A 20,527-nucleotide genomic window follows, 5' to 3' on the forward strand; every position below is an offset into this window, starting at 1 on the left:
GCACAGTTTCGAAATATGAGTTGTAATTATTTTTTAAAAATAGTGGTCAGCCCACATCAAAATATTTATGTCTATATCAGAATGAATGGTGGCAAACTTCCATGCTGACTGTAGGAGTCAATATTTTTCCAATGTGCAACGTTGATATATTTGACTTTTGAAGAAGTGCAGCAATTTCGAGATAACAGAAATATTATTATTTTTTGGAAAGTTTGTATGTTCTTTGAGGCATTTTGTTCTAAGTTAAGCAATAAGTACACTTTTCATATATTACTTGTGACTGATTGCCCGTAATTAGATAAAACTTTGGATAATTAAATGAATTAAACAGAATTTTTCAAGGGGGCAGATGAATATTTTTGTATTTCTACAAATGAGAAAGTTTGTTTAATTTGTAGTATTGCTGTTGTTTTAAAAGTACAACACTGCTAGAAAACAGTGCAGTTCAAAGCACAAAGAAAAGTACAAAAACTGTGTTGGTGCTCCAAGAAGAGGAAAGGTAAAAAAATTTGAAATAGAACACACTATTTTAGAAAAACAGTTTCTTCCATTTCAAAAACATCAATGTGTCATTTTCCAATCAATAAATGTTCCTTTTCTAAGTATCTGTGATAAAAGTGACTTATTCTTTGATTTAAAAATTTAAAATGAGGTTCACTGACTTTCAGAAGGGATTTTAAATATTCAAAAGGACCCTTACAATATTAAATCACAAAGCTATCTATATATAGAATATAAGTAATTGGTTCAGGAGTTGTAATAAGAGGAATATATGAAGGAATATAGACCTGGGTCACCACTATGTAGAGTAGAAGGCACCCAACGACTATAAATAAATAAAATATAGGAGGTTATGCTTTTAGTGTGGAGAGAGAACAGCAGGAAGTGTAATCAACCAAATGGGTTAAATAACATGGAAAGGCAGTCATGAAATAACATAATTCGAACCTGCAACACGACATTGAAGTACAGCACTAAGTACTTATAATATTTTTGACTTTTTGTGTTGCAACGTTCGGGGTCCTACTACAGGAACGGGCTAGCGACCCTGGACTATCCGAGCACTACTAATTCCTCTCATCCTCACACTCCTTTTTACTGTTCTGCATCCCTATCTTTTATTTCTTGTGCACAATTAGGTTTCGAAAGCAATATCAAGATGCTATTTTACTGCTATACATACTGACTTCGCCTCGTACAAAATTCAGCATCTTTTTCATGCTATTTAGTACATTATGCCTTCTCCCCTATCCTGGGATGAGTAGCCTCATAGCGTTTAATTCCTCCATCAACCCCATACGTCTTACTGCATTCCAATGTCTGAGGCTGCTTCTACATACCATACAGTCATGTAGAAACAAGCACGTAGCATTCTTTCTCTCCCCGCAGTATACCAGACGACCATCCCCACTTCTCTGGCTTGCAAAATCAGTAAGTACGATTCCTGACCATCTGCTCTACCTCGTGATTTCAACTTTCAATGATTTTTAGTAATATATTTTTACAATCTATATTTCTTATCATCTATCATTTCTCCGCATCTGTCGGGTCATGATATATACGTTAGCAGTACAATTAACCTGGCTTCCAAACATTAACAATAAACTAAAAACCTGGTATCCTTTTACCACAAGCTACATATATTTCATGTTAGAAACAGAGGCCTTACTTTTTGCTGCATTTTGACGGCTGGCCGTCGTTAATTACGTTGAAATCATCTGAAGTACAGTACTAAGTACTTATATTTTTGACTTTTTGTGTTGCAGGTTCAAATTGTGTTATTTTATGACTGCCTTTCCATGTTATCTAATTTGTTGGTTGATTACACTACCTGTTGTTCTCTCTCCACACTAAAAGCATAACCTCCTATCTTTTACACACACACACTTAGCATGGCTGGATGGTTGTTGTAGGATTTTAAGTGCATCAGCAACTTAGGACATATTATGCTGTAAATATTATCTGTGAATGTGCATTTGATTGATTTGCTGTTTACTAGACAAAAAAAAATCTGAGTTTTTTTTTTTTAAGGAGAAAAAGCTATGCTGCTTTCACCAGAGACACATTAATTAAAACAACAAATCAAAAAGACCCCCTGCTTGGACCTTATGGTAAGAGCCGAAACTAACATTCGGAATGCATATGTTAAAAATGAACATCTGGTAATGGTGAGTATAGATATTGAAAAGGCATTCGATACCACATGGAGGTATGGCATTCTTCGAAAGCTGTATACCCTAGGGTTGAGAGGACACATACCTCAATTCATCCAGAACTTTCTCAAGTGCAGAACTTTTCAAGTTCGTCACCAGAATGTACTTTCACAATATTTTATTCAAGAAGAAGGGGTGCCTCAAGGGTTCATACTTAGTCCTACCCTCTTCGCAATTAGACTAAATACCATGACGCAGAATATTCCCAAAACCGTATATATATATATATGTATAAATATATACGTATGCCGACGATCTTGCTATATCATGCCATTCACCAACCATTAACAGCATAGAGAGACAGTTACAACTTCCATAAATAAGTTAGAGACATGGACTGTACAAAATGGTTATCGCCTATCAAAACAAAAGAAAATTGCAGTTCATTTCTGTAAAAAGCGCAGATTACATCCAGAGCCTGAACTTAAATTAAAAAACCAACCAATCCCTCTTGCCAGCAATATCCGCTTTTTAGGTTTAATATTAGATACTAAACTTAATTTTGCCATGCACATAACTTGTCTCAGAACCCTCTGCTTGAAAAAACTCAATATACTCAGAGCCATCTCTGTCATGGCATGGGGTGCAGATAGATGCACTCTCCTGCATTTGTATCGTTCGCTCATCAGGTCCCGTCTAGATTATGGTTCAATAGTATACGACTCAGCTAGGAAAACTGTACTTACAAGACTGAATACAATACAGCACAGTGCTCTTTGCACTGCTCTTGGAGCTTTTCGAACATCTCCGGTCCAAAGTCTCTATATAGAGGCAAACGAACCACCACTCCACCTCAGAAAGAAAATGTTACTCCTCACTTATGCACCAGGATTAAAAGCCTTCCAGATCATCCGAATCAACCGCTACTTTTCAATCCTGAAAGGCTAACAGTATTCTATAACAATAAACTCACTGAAAATAGACCAACTGGTATTAGACTACAAGATTTGATGAATTGCTGGAATTTTCATTTTGAAAACACACTCAAAGAAACCAAAATATCTGATCTGTCTTGGTCCTCAAACCCACCTTACTGTGATACCTATTTCCAACAATGGAGAAAAAAGTCCATGGAAAGCTGTTACATCAAGCAACTGCACGAAGGACATGCCGCTAGCAATGCACAGAGCTGCTTAATATATACTGATGGCTCAAAATCAGATGATGCCGTAGGTGCTGCAGCAGTCTTTCCCACATTTACAGTATCTGTATCTCTCCAGACTGAATGTAGCAGTTATACTGCAGAACTTTATGCAATCCACCTAGCTATATACAATATCAATATCTGTCTCAACGCTAATAGTTTAATATATACAGACTCCATGAGTGCACTTTCCGCAATAAGTAACAATTTCTCAACCCCACATCCCATAGTAAAAGAAATCCGGTCTCGTCTAAATCATTTGAGGAATCTGAATCATACCGTAAGTTTCTGTTGGATTCCAGGGCATGCTGGAATAACAGGTAATGAAACAGGAGACCAGGCAGCCAAGCACCCAAAGAGCAACATCCATCTTACCAAGTACCCTATATAGATTTATTAAAACATATCCGACGTATCTGTAGGGACCAATGGTTAAACATTTGGAAGACACAGACAAACAATAAATTATTTGAAATTAAACAAGAACCACAAATATGGAGCTCGAGCTTGAGGAAAAAGAGGCAGAAGAAGTAATACTGGCAAGATTGCGCATAGGACACACACACCTGACCCACTTGTTCCTGCTCATGGGTGATGACCCTCCTGTATGCATGCATTGTTCATCACACCTTACAGTTCGACATATTCTGTTAGATTGTTCGTATTATTCCCATATCAGAAATACTACCTTCCTTTCTCTGACACAAATGCAAGAACCTTTATCACTAACCCACCTATTGGGAAACAATGCCAATCTGGATGAGCTTTTCGCTTATCTCAAACAAATTAGACTTTATGAATATATCTAATAACAAATAAGGCAAACTCCGGTACCATTCCAAATATTTGAATAGGCACCTTTTGGCCTCAGTTGCCCTTGTGCCGAAAAACCTCTACAACAACAACAACAAAAAGACCCATAACAATTCCTTGTGACATTAATGGGATTTGAACTCAGGTCTTTTCCACCTAGGGTGGGGGAGTACAATGATTATACCAAATGTGTAAACATTTGGTATAATCAGGGGTAAAGGGAACAATTTTTGCTTCCATATAGGTGACTCTACAGTGGTCTCAGACAGAGACAACTGTAGTCACCTTGTCCACGATTAAGAAATATTTTTCAAGGTTTAGGCCTAAATCATCAGAACTAATGAGACTTGTGAGAGAAGAAAAATGCATGGGATGCAAAGTTAATAAATTCAATGAGTTTGAAGTGCTAGTCAAGACATCAAAGGCAGATATTGTTGGGATATCAGAGACATGGTGTCACACAGACATAAGCAGTGAAGAACTCAAATTTGGAGAGTACAATGTGTACAGAAAGGATAGACAGGACAAGAAGGCAGTAGGCAGTAGCTACTAGGCTTTTCATACCAAAAAAGAAATATTGTTCAAGATTTAGGCCTAAATGGATGTCAGATGAACTAATTAGACATGTGACAGAAAAGAAAAACGCAATGGATACATATAAACTCTATGCTGTTAGTTAAGAAACACAAAATCTAAGGAAGTACATCCAATTGATGTTGGTGGACAATGCAATGTTGAGTCTGTTTGGTGTCAAAGGAAAAGGAGAAATGAGAGAAGGTGTGTGTTATAGGCCTAATGAATTCTCATGAGTATAATGAGCAATTGTGCAGAGAAATAGAGTAGGCCAGTAAATTAGTGCCTTATAATGGGGGATTTTAATTTCCCGAATATTGAGTGGAATTTGTGAATTGGTCACTCACACACTAGCAAGGCTTTTGTGGATTTATTGGATGATTGTTTTCTACAGCAGCATATTGAAGATGCAACTAGAGGGAGTAATACTCTTGATCTGATTATCAGTAGTGATTCTTCATGCATCAAGAATCTGCAAATAAAGGAACCACTAGGTGGCAGTGATCACAGTATGCTGAAGTGGGATTTACTCAAAGAGGTAACTACCATTAAGAGTAAAGGGAAGGGTTTTTGCTTTTGTAAAGGTGACTACGGTGGTGTGAGACAGTATTTAAATTCTATACGGTGAAACCAACTGATGATGTTACCAACAGCAAATTCAAAATGGGAAGCATTCAAAGAATTAATCTTGGAAGCTACTAGGCTTTTCATACCAAAAAAGAAATATTGTTCAAGATTTAGGCCTAAATGGATGTCAGATGAACTAATTAGACATGTGACAGAAAAGAAAAACGCAATGGATACATATAAATTAACATGTGACACAGAAGCCTATGATAGATATAAGATGGTCTCTAACCAAGTTACAAAGGAGGTTAAGTAGGCAAAGGCAGATTACGAGAAATCTTTGGCAAAGCATGCAAACAAAAACAGCAAAGAGTTCTTTACTTATGTAAACTCTAGAAGGAAGGGGATGAATCACATTGGTCCACTTGATATTGATGATTCAACTCTCGATGATCCTGCTCAGGTAACAAACTAAATGAATATTTTGCATCAACATTCACACATGAGGAGTTATTCAGGGAGGGGAATGCCAGAGGTGTATTCAACTCTGGCAGTAAGCTAGATAATCTTGCAATAACTAAGAGTAAAATGGAGGAGAAATTGTTGAAGATAAACACAAGAAAGGCACCTTGGGTGGATGGAATCTATCCAGTTATATTAAAGAAGGCGGCAAAGGAAGTAAGCAAGCCCTTGGCCATAATTATGAGAGCTTCCCTGGACTCAGGGGAGGTACCCATGGACTGGAGTCCATGGGTACTTCCCCTGCAAATGTGACAGCAAATGTGACTCCAATCCAAAAAGGAGGATCAAAGGAGACACAAGTAATTACAGACCTGTTAGTTTAACTTCTGTTCCAGGGAAATTGATGAAGTCACAAAGGAACTGGATGCAAAGAATAACCTTGATATCATATATTTGGATCTTAGAAAAGCCTGTGATACTGTTGCACAAATTGGTGCAGTGTGGCATTGGAGGCAAACTGCTGCTATGGATAAAGGGATGGCTGAGTGGGAGAAAACAGAGTGGTAATCAATGGACACTGCTCTTCGTGGACTAATATTATTAGTGGAGTCCCTCAGGGTTCAGTGTTGGGTCCATTGTTGTTTTCTGTATTTATACATGATATTGATGATGGTATATCAGGCTTAATGTTCAAGTTTGCAGGGTTGTTAATGACACTAATGACAGTACACTGCTGCAACAGGAAAGTTGATCAGACGGGCTGAGAGGTGGCAAATGAAGTTTAACATTGACAAATGTAAAGTGCTACATATGGGAAGCAGTAATCCCAGAGTAAGGTATCAACTCTGTGGTACCACACTGACAGTGGCAGAGAATGAAAAGGACCTGGGGGTAATTGTGCAGGCAGATATGAAGTTTTCTGAGCAGTGCAGACGGTCCTGCAAGAGTAACTCACGGTGTCTTGTCAATGATATACAGGAATTTTTCTAGCAGGGATAAGGAGGTGATTATCCCCTTGTATGAGGCAATGGTGGTCAGAAACCTATGATCTGATTCCTATGATCTTGAGTACTGTATACAGGTCTGGAGGCTTCATTTTAAGATGGATGCAGAGAAGGGCAACAAGATTAGTGAATGGAACAAAGGGTTGCTCTTACGAAGAAAGAGCTTAAGTTTTGCAAATTACAGTGTCTGGAGACTAGGCACCTGCGAGGTGATCTGATTGAGGTGTATAAAGCCATGAATGGTTTGAGCATGCTCAATGCTGATAGGATCTTCCTCTTGCTCAGAATAATCGCCTGAGAGGGCATAAATTCAAATTGAGGAAAGACGGTTGTAGGATAGATGTGCGGAAGTTTGCCTTTAGTCAGTGGGTGGTTGATTGCTGGAACAAACTTCCATCTGTTGTTGTAGAAGTTGATAGATTAAATAGATTCAAAGCAGAACTTGACAAACATTTGAAGCGAGTGGATGGGTAAAAATAGGGTTTTTTTTTTGGCTGATGCTATATAAGCTTGCTTTCTTGCATCATCTGCCTTTGCTAATGCTAATGCTAATAAATTATCAGGTAACACAGAAGCCTATGGCAGATATAAGCTAGTCTGTAATCAAGTCACAAAGGAGGTTAGGCAAACGAAGGCAGATTATGAGAAATCGTTCGCAAAGGATGCTAAGGAAAACAGCAAGGACTTTACTTACATAAACACTAGAAGAAAGGGGATTAATCAGATTGGTCCACTTGATATCGATGTTGACGATCCTGACCTGACAGCTGATAATCTGAATGCATATTTTGCATCTACATTCACACATGAGAAGTTATTAAGGAAGGAAAATGCCAGAAGTTTATAAAACTGTAACAGGGTGCGTAATGATTTTGTTATAATTGAGAGCAAAGTGGAGGAGAAACTGTTGAAGTTAAACATAAGAAAGGCACCTCGGCTGGATGGGATCTATCCAGTAATATTAAAGGAGGGGGCAAAGGAAGTAAGCAAATCCTTAGCCTCATAAATAATTATGAGAGCATCCTTGGACTCAGGGGAAGTCCCCATTAATAATTCAGACACAACATGGGTATGTTAAGAGAAAGTCTTGTCTGACAAATTTTATTGGATATTACGATGTGGTTACAAAGGAACTGGATGCAAAAAATATTTCTGATATATTATACAAGAACTCCCCGCCTTACGTAAGGGTTGCGTTACGCAGAACACTACGTAAGTCAGGGAATTTCCCCATGCTTGTGGAGCATCCACTGAATTGATTGAATCAAAAAAGAAATGTTCGACAAACATGTAAATAGAATTATTTATTGTATTTATTCAATTTTTTATCTCATGCATGGGAAAAATTACAAAAGCAAGCAATTTAAAAAAATTTCAAAATTATAAAATTACAAAAAAAAAAAAAAAAAAAAAAAGAGGAGAAAGGCATAATGTCAGTGAGTTTCACCTCTCGAGCATTGTTGCCAGAATCGACGTCTTCATCTGATAAGTACACCGCTGCGGAAGTTGAGGTCTGTGGATATTTGTGGATATCTGTGGATCTTTGTAGCAAGCAAACATCATTCACCCCTCTGTTAACTCTTAAGAATCTTCGTTGTAAGGATCCATCTTCTCAAACCTTGCCATTGCCATCTCACTGGTGATGAAGCATCTCAGCTGCTCATTTGGTTCATCTTGAGCTTCATCAGCATTATCTTCTTTCACTATCGCTGCCTGCAAGTCAATAAGTTCTTCGTTTGATAATTCCTTCTCTTCTTCCTCTATTAACTCCTCCACATCTTTGGCATCAACCTCCAACTGAAGTAGCTCGGCAACCTTTACAATCTTATCTGTAACTGCTTCATATGATTCGTCTTTTGAAATCCTTTGAAGCCTTTTACGTGGTGTGGGCATATTTTATTCCATGTGCCATTTAGACAACTTTTAGTAATTTCTGCCCAGGCCTTATTAATGTTTAATATGGCATAGTAAATATTATACGGTTTCCAAAAGTCTCTTAACATAAAATTTTTCTCATTGTCTGCTGCAGACAATGCCTGAGCAAGTGTTGTGCGTAAATAGTATGCTTTTAAATTCGAAATAACGTCCTGATCCATAGGTTGGATGAGTGAAGTTATATTTGGTGGTAGAAATATGACTCACGTTCAAATTGAAATCATCTACATGCGTAGGAACATCATTGTCTTTACAATATTTTTCAACCTCGGGAATGAGGCAACATTTAAACCAATCCTCAAAGAGATATTGTAATCCATGCTCTCTCTTTCAATCGAAAATGCACATGTAGGGTGGCTTTATTGATGCCCTTAAATGCACGAGAATTTCCAGAATGGTACAAAACGAGCAGTGGTTTTAATCTGTAACATCCTGCTGTATTAGCCCTAAGCAAGAGCATGGCCCTATCTTTTAACGCCTTAAAACCTAGCATTGTATTTTCCTCTTTGGCAATGTATGTTCGAACCGACATTTTTTTCCAATACAGAGTGGTCTTGGTGAACATTAAAAATCTGCTGCGCTGAATAGCCGCCTTTATCAATAATTTTTTCCAACACATCACAAAATTTCTCTGTAGCTGCAGAATCGGCACTGGCGACTTCACCGCATACTTTAATGTTGTGGAAACCAGCATGATGCTTGAACCTATTAAACCACCTGTTGCTTGCTATGGGATTCGCCCTACTTATCCTTAATATCTTTAAAAATACTTGTTACTTTTGCTTGAATGGTCATTAGACTCGGGGGGGACTCGCTTCTATATCTGATTTTCAATCCATTTTATTAACGGCTGTTCTATCTTTGATATAGCATCAGAATGCTGTTTTGTGATCACTGTTGATCTTATGTGCGAGGATTCTTTGACATGTTCCTTAAAATAATATTCACTGTTGAAGCAGCGAGACCTAATTCCCTTGCAAGAGATAAACTTTGTCCTGCTTCGTACTTCTTAATCATTTTCATCTTTATTTCTAAATCAATTTTGTTTTGTTTCCTAGCACTTTTCATTGGTCACTTTCCCTTCATCATTGTAATAAGTAAATAGGAATGAAGAGAAGTTTCTGAAAATTTATATTTTATATGATTGAAGATTTCACCATAATACCGTAACTTAAAAACCCACACAATTCCAGTCATAGGTATTATCGCAAATGCAATAAGATTAAGTTTACTACTCGATTATAATTAAAATTTACATACCGACAATATGAGTTTTTTTAAATCATCCACTTCAAATGTATGGGGATTGTGAATATTTACATGCTGAGGAAGTTTGATATTCTTACGATCAATACCTATAAAATGAATATGGATTAATATATTTTATTTCATTTTTATCTGATAGTCATATTATGTATCTTTAATATATGATACTGTGCATTGAATTTATAATATAATTGGGGTAGCTAATGAAAATAAAAATAATAATAGTACAAGCATCAACACAATATTAAGCCAAGGCTTTTTCAGAATTGGCAAAAGGTATCCTAATTTATTAAATATTAATAACATTAAATAATAAAAATTTTGAAGTTAAAAGGAATTCAAATGCATATGGGAAAATACAACTGAATTTAATTAGTTAATTTTAATAAAAATTATTCTTTTTTTAACACTAGGACTTATTCCCAATAACATAAATAAATAAAATTTCACAAAGCTTAAAAATGACATTTGTCAATTTCTAGTTTCGTATTCAATTTTTTTTTTCTTAACACAAGCTTAGCGAGAGCCAAAGAACTGTTGCAAATATTTTATCACATATGGTACACTATGCATCAGGAGCATCTTTATTTCCAACACATGTAAAGGCAAAATTCCAATAACTGTCATCATACTTTCGTTTTGGTCTTTTATTAGTTCGTTCTTGTTTTTTCACTTCGGATTTCTGGGGAACAAAAGACTGCGATTGTCCATCCTTACTTTGAAGTGTGACATTTGAGCAAGTTGCACTACTAGAAGTACTTTGCTTCTCATTTTAACATTCCTTTTTTCTACCACAAATCTATGGTCACATATTTTAGTAATAATATTTCGACATACTAATAATTATCAAAAAAAATTAATACAAGGAAGTGAGTTTAGTTATATTGGTTCACTTCCTCCTCTCCTTCAACCCTGGTACTCCAGGCTAAATCGCATATGAATGGCATATTAGATCACTATATTGCTACGTTTTCGTAAGTGTCATTACCACTACACATACTTCTCTATGCAAAGCCTGCCAAAATAAAGTGTTCCGTGGTCTATTTGATTATCAGTCTATGCCAGTATATTAACCAAAATAAAAATGTTAAATATTATGATGATACAAAAGTGGTGTACGCTACAATTATGCAAAATTTATTTATTTTATTTTTTAAATTATTAATTATGATTTTTCGTGGAATACTTGTTCACATCTCACGGAACACACTTTGAGAAATGATGATCTAGCAGCTCGCTTGCAAACACCGTTTCAGATGTACTCGCAAAATGGGACCCTGCCATGATGCTAATCATGAACTCAAAAGCCATCAATCATACTGCATGATGGAAGAGATGGCAGGTTTGCAAGGTCTTTGCTCTGGAGACTAAACATTGGTTTCACCACTTCAAGCCTCCAAAAAAGCAAAGTGGTAGTGCTAATACTGCTAGGTAACAGATGCAAGTCATCCATCACCTAGTATTGCCAGAGGCGGATTAAGCAGTAAGCGGCCGCATAGGGCCCGGAATACTAAGGGGCCCGAGGCCTTAAAATGTCTTTTCATTAGGATTCGAGGAAAATTATGTTTTTTTGTATACAATCAACCCTAATATAACGCGGTATTATTTAAGCTTTTGAAAGGAATTTGAGTTTTGGCGGGATTCTAACTTTTAACTGGACATCAGGGGATGAAACTAGTATAGCATAAATAGGCCCAAATTAAGTAAATATATATTTTTTTAATTACACAAAAAAAATCAATCCCTCCCAAAATAATAATTTGATTTAATTTAAATACGATTTATGATATGCGGAAAGAGGGCTACATATAAAATAAAAATTTGAGGTTTGCAATTTTTTTTAGTTTAAAAGCAAATTGCCCTGACAGGCCACTGTTTTTCATAATGAGATTTTTTTGTAAGAAAAACGATCATAATTCGGAAAAGGAGCCCCGAAATTTTTACCGCTTGGGGCCCCCACTTGGCTTGATCCACCTCTAAGTATTGCCTGGTATAGAGGCGGACATCCTTCTGTGTGGTGTGGACACTACACCTCGACCCCCCTGCTTACATTGGTTCACACTAGGGTGGTCACCTCCAGTACACTAGGTGCCATATTTCAGGAGTTGTAAATGGAGTTATACCATAGGTTACTAACAGTCTCACCACGGTGAAGGTGCAAGGCGAGGATTCGGTTAATGCAGAATGACCCAAAATTCACTGAATTCAGTCCACTTGACTCAAGTGCCACCTAAATATCAAAGAATTACTGTAACAAGCCTTGAAGTACCAAGATATCTACACATTTTAGGAAATAAAATTAATTGCACACAATTCAAAGCTAAGATTTTGGTGTATACAGACATAGCAGTTTCTGACAAATGGTGAACTAGTGAAGATGTTCAAACTGTTCACAGTTTGCTTTTAGGAATTTTTCATAGTGGTGAACAACTGAATTACAAAACACTCTTCTATGTAACTAACTTAAATAGCTTCACGCAATTCTTGAATTTCATCCGTTTATTGTTCATGTCTAGCTAGATTGTTGTGCACCATATACTTCAGTTAGCCTTGCAAGGATATCATGAATTCTGATAGTGTTGCTCCGCTGGTGATACAGTGGCTTATGTAACTCATCATCATTGAACAAATTTTGTGGAAAAGTATAATGAAATGCAAGCCATTACTCTTGACATAAAGGTCTTCCAAACAAGCTCCAATCTTATGCCCTGGCAAATGGGTTTTTTTTTTTTTTTTTTTTGCAAATGGCTCTATCTGCCTTTAACTTTTTCACTAATGCTGGTGTTTCAAAAGGTTCAGTTCTTTTTCCCACTCTTTTATATTAATGATCTTCTTCCATTGACTGGAAATCGTAGCCATAATTTTGCTGATGGTAGCATGATGCAAGAAAGCAAGCTTATCACGCTTTCTTGCATCAGCCAAAAAAACAAAACAAAACAAAAAACACCCCTTATTTCACCCATCCACTCGATCCAAATGTTTGTCAAGTTCTGCCTTGAATCTATTTAAGCGATCAACGTCTACAATGGCAGATAACAGTTTGTTCCAGCAATCAACCACCTGCTGGCTAAAGGTAAACTTCCGCACATCTATCCTACAACTGCCTTTCCTCAATTTGAATTTATGCCCTCTCAGGCAATTATTCTGAGCAAGAGGAAGAATCCCATCAGTACTGAGCATGGTCAAACCATTCAAGGCTTTATACACCTCAATCAGATCACTCACAGGTGCTTAGTCTACAGACACTGTAATTTGCAAAACTTAAGCCTTTCTTCATAAGAGCAACCCTTTGTTCCATTCACTAATCTTGTTGCCCTTCCCTGTACTCGTTCCAACAGCTCTACATCCTTCTTAAAATGAGGCTTTCAGACCTGTATACAGTACTCAAAGTGTGGCCTGACCACTGCCATATACAAGGGGATAATCACTTCCTTATCTCTGCTAGAAAAATTCCTGTATATCATTGACAAGACACCATGAGCTACTCTTGCAGACCGCCTGCACTGCTCAGAAAACTTCATATCTGCTTGCACAATTACTCCCAGGTCCTTTTCATTCTCTACCACTGTCAATGGGGTACCACAGAGTTGATACTTTATTCTGGGATTACTGCTTCCCATATGTAGTACTTTACATTTGTCAATGTTAAACTTCATTTGCCACCTCTCAGCCCATCCGCTCAACTTTTCTAGATCCTGTTGCAGCAGTGTACTGTCAATAGTGTCATTAACAACCGTGCCAACCTTCATATCATCTGCAAACTTGGACATTAAGCCAGATATACTAATATCAATATCATTTATAAATACAGAAAACAACAATGGCTCCAACACTGAACCCTGAGGGACTCCACTAATAATATTAGTCCACGAAGAGCAGTTTCCATTGAATACCACTCTGTCTTTTCCCACTCAGCCATCCATTTATCCTTAGCAGCAATTTGCCTCCAATGCCACACTGCTCCAATTTGCAGCAGTCTTCCATGTGCAACAGTATCCAAATATAGATCCTAAGATCCAAATATATGATATCAAAGTTATTCTTTGCATCCAGTTCCTTTGTGACTCCATCATAGTATCCAATCAAATTAGTCAGACAAGACTTCCCCTTAACAAACCCATGCCATGTCCGAGCTATAACTGAAGTCTTGTTTAGATGATCCTGCAATGCTTCTTTAACCAGTGCCTCCATTAATTTCCCTGGAACAGAAGTTAAACTAACAGGTCTGCAATTACCTGTGACCCCAATCCCTTTGTGAATTGGGGTCACATTTGCACATTTCCAGTCCATAGGTACTTCCCCTGAGTCCAGGGAAGCTCTCATAATTATGGCCAAGGGCTTGCTTACTTCCTTTGCCGCCTTCTTTAATATAACTGGATAGATTCCATCCACCCGAGGTACCCTTTCTTGTGTTTATCTTCAACAATTTCTCCTCCATTTTACTCTTAGTTATTGCAAGATTATCTAGCTTACTGCCAGAGTTGAATACACCTCTGGCATTCCCCTCCCTGAATAACTCCTCATGTGTGAATGTTGATGCAAAATATTCATTTAGTTTGTTACCTGAGCAGGATCATCGAGAGTTGAATCATCAATATCAAGTGGACCAATGTGATTCATCCCCTTCCTTCTAGAGTTTACATAAGTAAAGAACTCTTTGCTGTTTTTGTTTGCATGCTTTGCCAAAGATTTCTCGTAATCTGCCTTTGCCTACTTAACCTCCTTTGTAACTTGGTTAGAGACCATCTTATATCTATCATAGGCTTCTGTGTCACATGTTAATTTATATGTATCCATTGCGTTTTTCTTTTCTGTCACATGTCTAATTAGTTCATCTGACATCCATTTAGGCCTAAATCTTGAACAATATTTTTTTTTGGTATGAAAAGCCTAGTAGTTTCCAAGATTAATTCTTTGAATTCTTCCCATTTTGAATTTGCTGTTGGTAACATCATCAGTTGGTCCCACCGTATATAGAATTTAAATACTGTCTCAGACCACTGTAGTCACCTTTACGAAAGCAATAACCATTCCCTTTACCTTTGATGGGGCTTAGAGGGGGCTTAGAGGGGAACAGGTATCCTGTGTGTTATCAGACACTCAGCCTAAAACACTGATGGATCCAATATCTCTCTATTACAGAAGATTTAGGAGAAGTCCGGTTGGCCTGCCTCCCTAAATTCCACTCATGCACACCTTCTCGATGGTAAGCCCTGTTACGTCACTTAGGTGGCAACGAACGTGTAGAGTGGTTCTCTTCAAGACGCCTGGTCAGCGTGAAGAGGAAAAGACCAAACCCTCCAGCAATGAGAGCACAACAATACAAATGGCCCTCAGTCCCCAGCAGCTTTCACTCTCCCTCTTACGGCAGCGAGAGGATCAGAGTGGAAGCAGAGGGTGCTAAGAATCTCTGGGTACGACCAGGCTGCCATGCACAGAAATTGAACTTGGCCTGTTATAACATACGATCACTCATCGGTGAAGACAGGATATTAGAGCTGGAAAATGAATTAGAAAATGTGAATTGGAATATCATCGGTTTGGCTGAAACAAGAAGAAGAAATGAATCACTTATAAGTTTATCAAGTGGAAATCTGCTGTACACCAATGGAAACAGTGAAAGGAGTGAAGGTGGAGTTGGGTTTCTGGTCCATAAAGATTTTAAAAACAACATTTTGGAATTCAAAAGTACATCACCAAGGGTGTCAAGACTAATATTCAAGATTTCTAAGAGGTACAAGCTAAAGATTATAATGATTTATGCACCAACATCGAGGTGCATCGATGATGAAGAGGTTGAAGAAATGTACACTGAAATTGAGTCTTCTAGATGAGCAGAAAACCCACTACACTATTATTATGGGGGACTTCAATGCTAAGGTTGGAAAAAGGCAAAACAGCGCAGAAAGAGGAACTATAGGAAATTTTGGAATTGGTGAAAGAAATAAAAGAGGTGAAAGACTTGTGGAATTTGCAGAATCTCAAGGACTGTCAGTAATGAACACTTTTTTCAAGAAAAGGGTGAACAGAAAGTGGACATGGAAGAGTCCAAAGATTAACAACTAATGAAATCGACTTCATCCTCACTAACAGAAGATATATTGTGAATGATGTTACCGTCCTGAATAATGTAAATGTTGGAAGTGATCACAGAATGGTAAGATGTACACTTGATATAGATGTAGGAAAGGAAAAAACTGACTCGAGTAAATAATACAAAGGTCTTTGAAATAACAGAGGAGGAGAAAAAGCAGCATGTACTGGAACTTAAGAACAAGTTTGAGCTTCTGCAGACTGCTCAGGACCAAGATATCGACGAGGAATATTACAACTTTCTAAAAGTGATAAAGCCCAAGAAACCTATAGGGAAACAGAAATCCAAAGAAGAAAAAATTAGTCAAGAAACACTTGTCATGATGAACCAAAAACGACAAATGAAGAGCAAGAAAAACACTGACAGGGAGAAAATTGAGTATACTGAGTTATGCAAAGCCATTAGAAAGAGACTCAGAGAGGACATAAGAAGATTTAACACAAGAAAAGTAGAACAAGCATTAAGGGAAAACAAAGGATTTAAATCAGCAGCCATGAGCAGTAATACAGAAAGACAAATGATACTGAAACTGAAGAATAGAGATGGTGTACTTATAAACAGCAGAAAAGGCATAATTCAAATAGCAGAAGACTACTATAGAGAATTATACAAGGAGCAAGGGAATGATACCAGCAGTGGGGAAGATGGATTGCAAAGTAGCAACACATACGACATACCCAATATTCTTCCTGATGAGGTAGAACATGCATTGAAGAAAATGAAGAATCGGAAAGCCCCGGGGGAAGATGAAGTTACTGTAGAGTTGTTAAAATTGGGAGGAAGAGACAACACAAAAACTGGCAAGGCTCTTCACAAAGTGCATTAGAAAAGGTGTGATGCCTAAGCAGTGGAATAATGCAATCATAGTTTTGCTGCATAAGAAAGGAGATAAATCAGAAATTGGAAATTATAGACCAATTAGCTTGTTATCCCATATCTACAAGTTGTTCACAAGGGTCATTACTAACAGATTAGAAAGAATACTTGATGAGAATCAACCGAAAGAGCAAGCTGGCTTTAGGACAGGATTCTCAACTATGGATCACCTTCACGTAATATCACAGCTAATGGAGAAAGCAAATGAATATAAAACACCATTATGCCCGGCATTTGTGGATTATGAAAAGGCGTTTGACTCCATACAGCATAAGGAAATGTTTCGGGCACTGGAAAGACAAGGCATAGATACTCCATATATTATGATTTTGAAGAAAATATATGAGAATGCTACTTCCTTTATTAGACTAGACAAACACAGTAGCAAATTTAAAATCGAGAAAGGAGTTCGACAAGGAGACACAATATCTCCGAAGCTGTTTACTGCTGCCCTTGAGGAAGCTTTCAGAAGATTAGACTGGTCGCAGAAAGGAGTCAATGTGAACGGAGAGTACCTAAACCATTTACGATTTGCAGATGACATTGTGGTCATAAGCCCTGATCCCAAAGAATTAGAGGAAAATCTTAATCAGTTATGCACAGTTAGTAAGGATTTTGGACTAAAGATGAATATGGCTAAAACAAAAGTAATGATGAACAAGTATGCCACGGAAAGGGAAATAATGATTGAAGGAGCAGTAATTGAAAAGGTGGAGTCATATACTTATCTGGGACAAGTTATTAGCTGTAATAATGATAAATGGCTGGAAGTCAAGAGAAGAATAAATTTTGGATGGATAGCATTCAGGAAATATAGTCACATAGTGAAGAGCAATATCCCAGTTTGAAACGTAAAATAATGAATCAATGTATACTCCCCACCATGACTTATGGAAGTGAAACTTGGGCACTCACCAAAAGAATGGAAGAGAAGCTAGGAACTACACAGCGAAGAATGGAACGAATTATATTGGGAATCAGACTGTTAGATAAGAAGAGAAACACATGGATTAGGCAGCAAACTCAAGTAAAGGACATTCTTATCAAAACTAAAGAACTAAAATGGTCTTGGGCAGGACACATAGCTCGAAGACATGATGACAGATGGACTAAGAAAATAACAGAATGGTACCCAAGAGGAGCTAGAAAAAAACCTGGAAGACAAAGGCAGAGATGGATAGATGAAATTCATGAGTTTTTGAGTAATAAATGGATGGCCAGTGCTCAAAACAGAAGGAACTGGAAAGTTGCTGGAGAGGCCTTCATCCTGCAGTGGATTGAAAATGGCTGATGATGATGATGATGACCTTTTAGTAAATCCCACTTCAGCACACTGTGATCACTGCCAACTAGTGGTTCCTTTATCTGCAGATTCTTGATGCATGAAGAATCACTACTAATAATCAGATTAAGAATGCTCCCAAACAAGCTGCTGTAGAAAACAATCATCCAATAAATCCACAAAAGCCTTGCTAGTGTGCGAGTGACCAACCCACAAATTCTGGTCAATATTCGGGAAATTAAGATCCCCAATAGTTTCTCAAAGTGGAATACATGGTAGTATTCCACTTTGAGAAACCTTTCCCTCAAGAAACAGCCTCAACTTCTTGAATATCCACCAATAATTCCTTAAATAGTGATCTAGGCAACTCTTCAATGGTATGAAGAAAACGTAGTTTAGCTTCAATTCCTCTAAAACAGTCCTGTCTTATTTCTTCCAAAAAGAAGTCCACTGCCCATCATTGAAGACATTCATTTTTCTATACAAGCTCACATATCTCTATTAGGAATTATCCTGACTTCTAATCACTCTTGGTATAAGCATATCACAAATATTGCTTACTCTGCACAAAAAAAACAACTAGGTTTTCTTTTTGCTCTTGGCATTACTTTTCTTCTAAACTACTCACTCTGTACAAATCTAAATTCTACTCTTATGAACAGAGTAATCAGGATAATTAATGATCCATCTCTTACAGAGTCTCTCCACTTGCAGTCTGACATATGGAGGGTTGAGATTCATAGTGATGTAAGCCAGTCTACTCTCATTTTTGAGAACAAGGTGTTTTGTGTTTACATTCATAAAAAACTCAAAAAATTTACACGAGCTTGACAATTTTTGTTAATATTCAATTTTTTGGCCAGCAGTGTTTATATAATTGATTTATACCATTATGTTTCTAAGTAGTTTACCTATTTTAAAATGGTAAATTACTGTAAGGATATGACTGCACAATCAAAACTATGATTTCATACAGAAGAGATTATATTTTTTCCCTGTAGAAAGTACACTATAACAAAATTTTAAAAATCCTGAGCGATAAGCACATTGGGAATTTTTTGTCAAAATAGTTAAGATTGTGTTAGTTGTTGCAGAATGATCATAAAAAAGCTAAGATGAACATAATAAATTTAATTATAATTTAAAAGATGGTTGCAAAATAATAATAAAAAAAAATAATTATAGTTGCTTTTTGCTGATGGTCTCATTTTTTTAAAAAAAGGAATTAGTCATCATCACTAATTCAATAATCATAAAACACTGTCATGCCACCACAAACTACTGTTTATGCTTCTTCTTCTTGTAGTCAGATAAGTGACCTAGATCAACTTTTTTTGAGCTTCTAATACCTTTAAAGAAGGCATGATAAACTAGGGGGAGTGTATTTGAGAAAGTATAGTATGTCTCTTTTCTTTAGAAAGTTCAGCACTCTAGGACCATCACACAACTTTTCTTGTTCAGTACTTTTCAAGCTCTTACCCAATAACGAGGATCGACCATCTTTATTGGGTTTGACATTCAGTTCCCTGAAAGGGATGTCTTCATCTAATGTACACTTGCAGAAAATCATGAATGGGATTTCTTTTTTCATAATGGAGCCATTGTATTTTCAACCAGTTTACACTTTCACTTTCCACATTCTTCTTCCGTTTTGTTACGCCTTTTTCAAGAGCTTCTGTTTACAAAAAAAAAAAAAAAAAAAAAATTTCTTGTTGCATCTTTACAACCATGAACCTGTTGTGTCTTCTGGCAGACTTCATAGGATTATACCATCCATCTGGAACACAGATAATCTTGTTTTTTCCAGCATGCTCAATGAGCCCAAAATCTGAGTCATTTGGAGGGTAAGAGTGGCCAGAAACCATGAATTCTATGACTTCAACTGAAGTTTCTTGAATCAGTTTCATTAACGATAAGGATATCTTGATGTTCTGATTTTGGCAAGTGCACGTGTCACTGTATATCATCACATGCTTTTTTTTTTTGTTCAACTTAATATGCTTAGTCAGGTAATAAGCATCTCTTGTGAACCCCTGGATGCAATAGTCTCATCCCAAACATACATGTAGCCAGTTATTTGTGACATCACGCAAACCTAAATTATAGCAGTACATATTGCATCTATAGTAGGTCTCAGAAACAGTTAATTTTGGGAATGGCAGGGCTTTTTTGTAAATCTATCATGCTTGTATAGCTGTCAGAATTTCCTTGGGCCTTTTCCCATCAGCCCTTTATAGTTGATTTTTTATATTCTCTGCTTTTGCCAAATGCAAAACACACTGCCCCCTCCAAATCGCC

The 20,527-nt window shown here is 37.1% G+C and overlaps 1 protein-coding gene across 1 annotated transcript in view; it reads right to left on the reverse strand.

Annotated features, from left to right (window-relative positions):
* LOC150077332 (uncharacterized) overlaps window positions 1–20,527 on the reverse strand; it is a 308,602-nt gene that overhangs the window by 190,518 nt on the left and 97,557 nt on the right. Inside the window, exon 5 of the mRNA XM_090385859.1 lies at window positions 9,972–10,066. Within this exon, the coding sequence (XP_090241985.1) occupies window positions 9,972–10,066 (95 nt within the window). The remainder of the gene's footprint in view (window positions 1–9,971; window positions 10,067–20,527) is intronic.

The sequence above is a fragment of the Mastigoproctus giganteus genome, chromosome 12 (genome assembly GCF_048544385.1).
Source record: "Mastigoproctus giganteus isolate SK-2022 chromosome 12, ASM4854438v1, whole genome shotgun sequence".
In the NCBI taxonomy this organism is placed as follows: Eukaryota; Metazoa; Arthropoda; class Arachnida; order Uropygi; family Thelyphonidae; genus Mastigoproctus; species Mastigoproctus giganteus.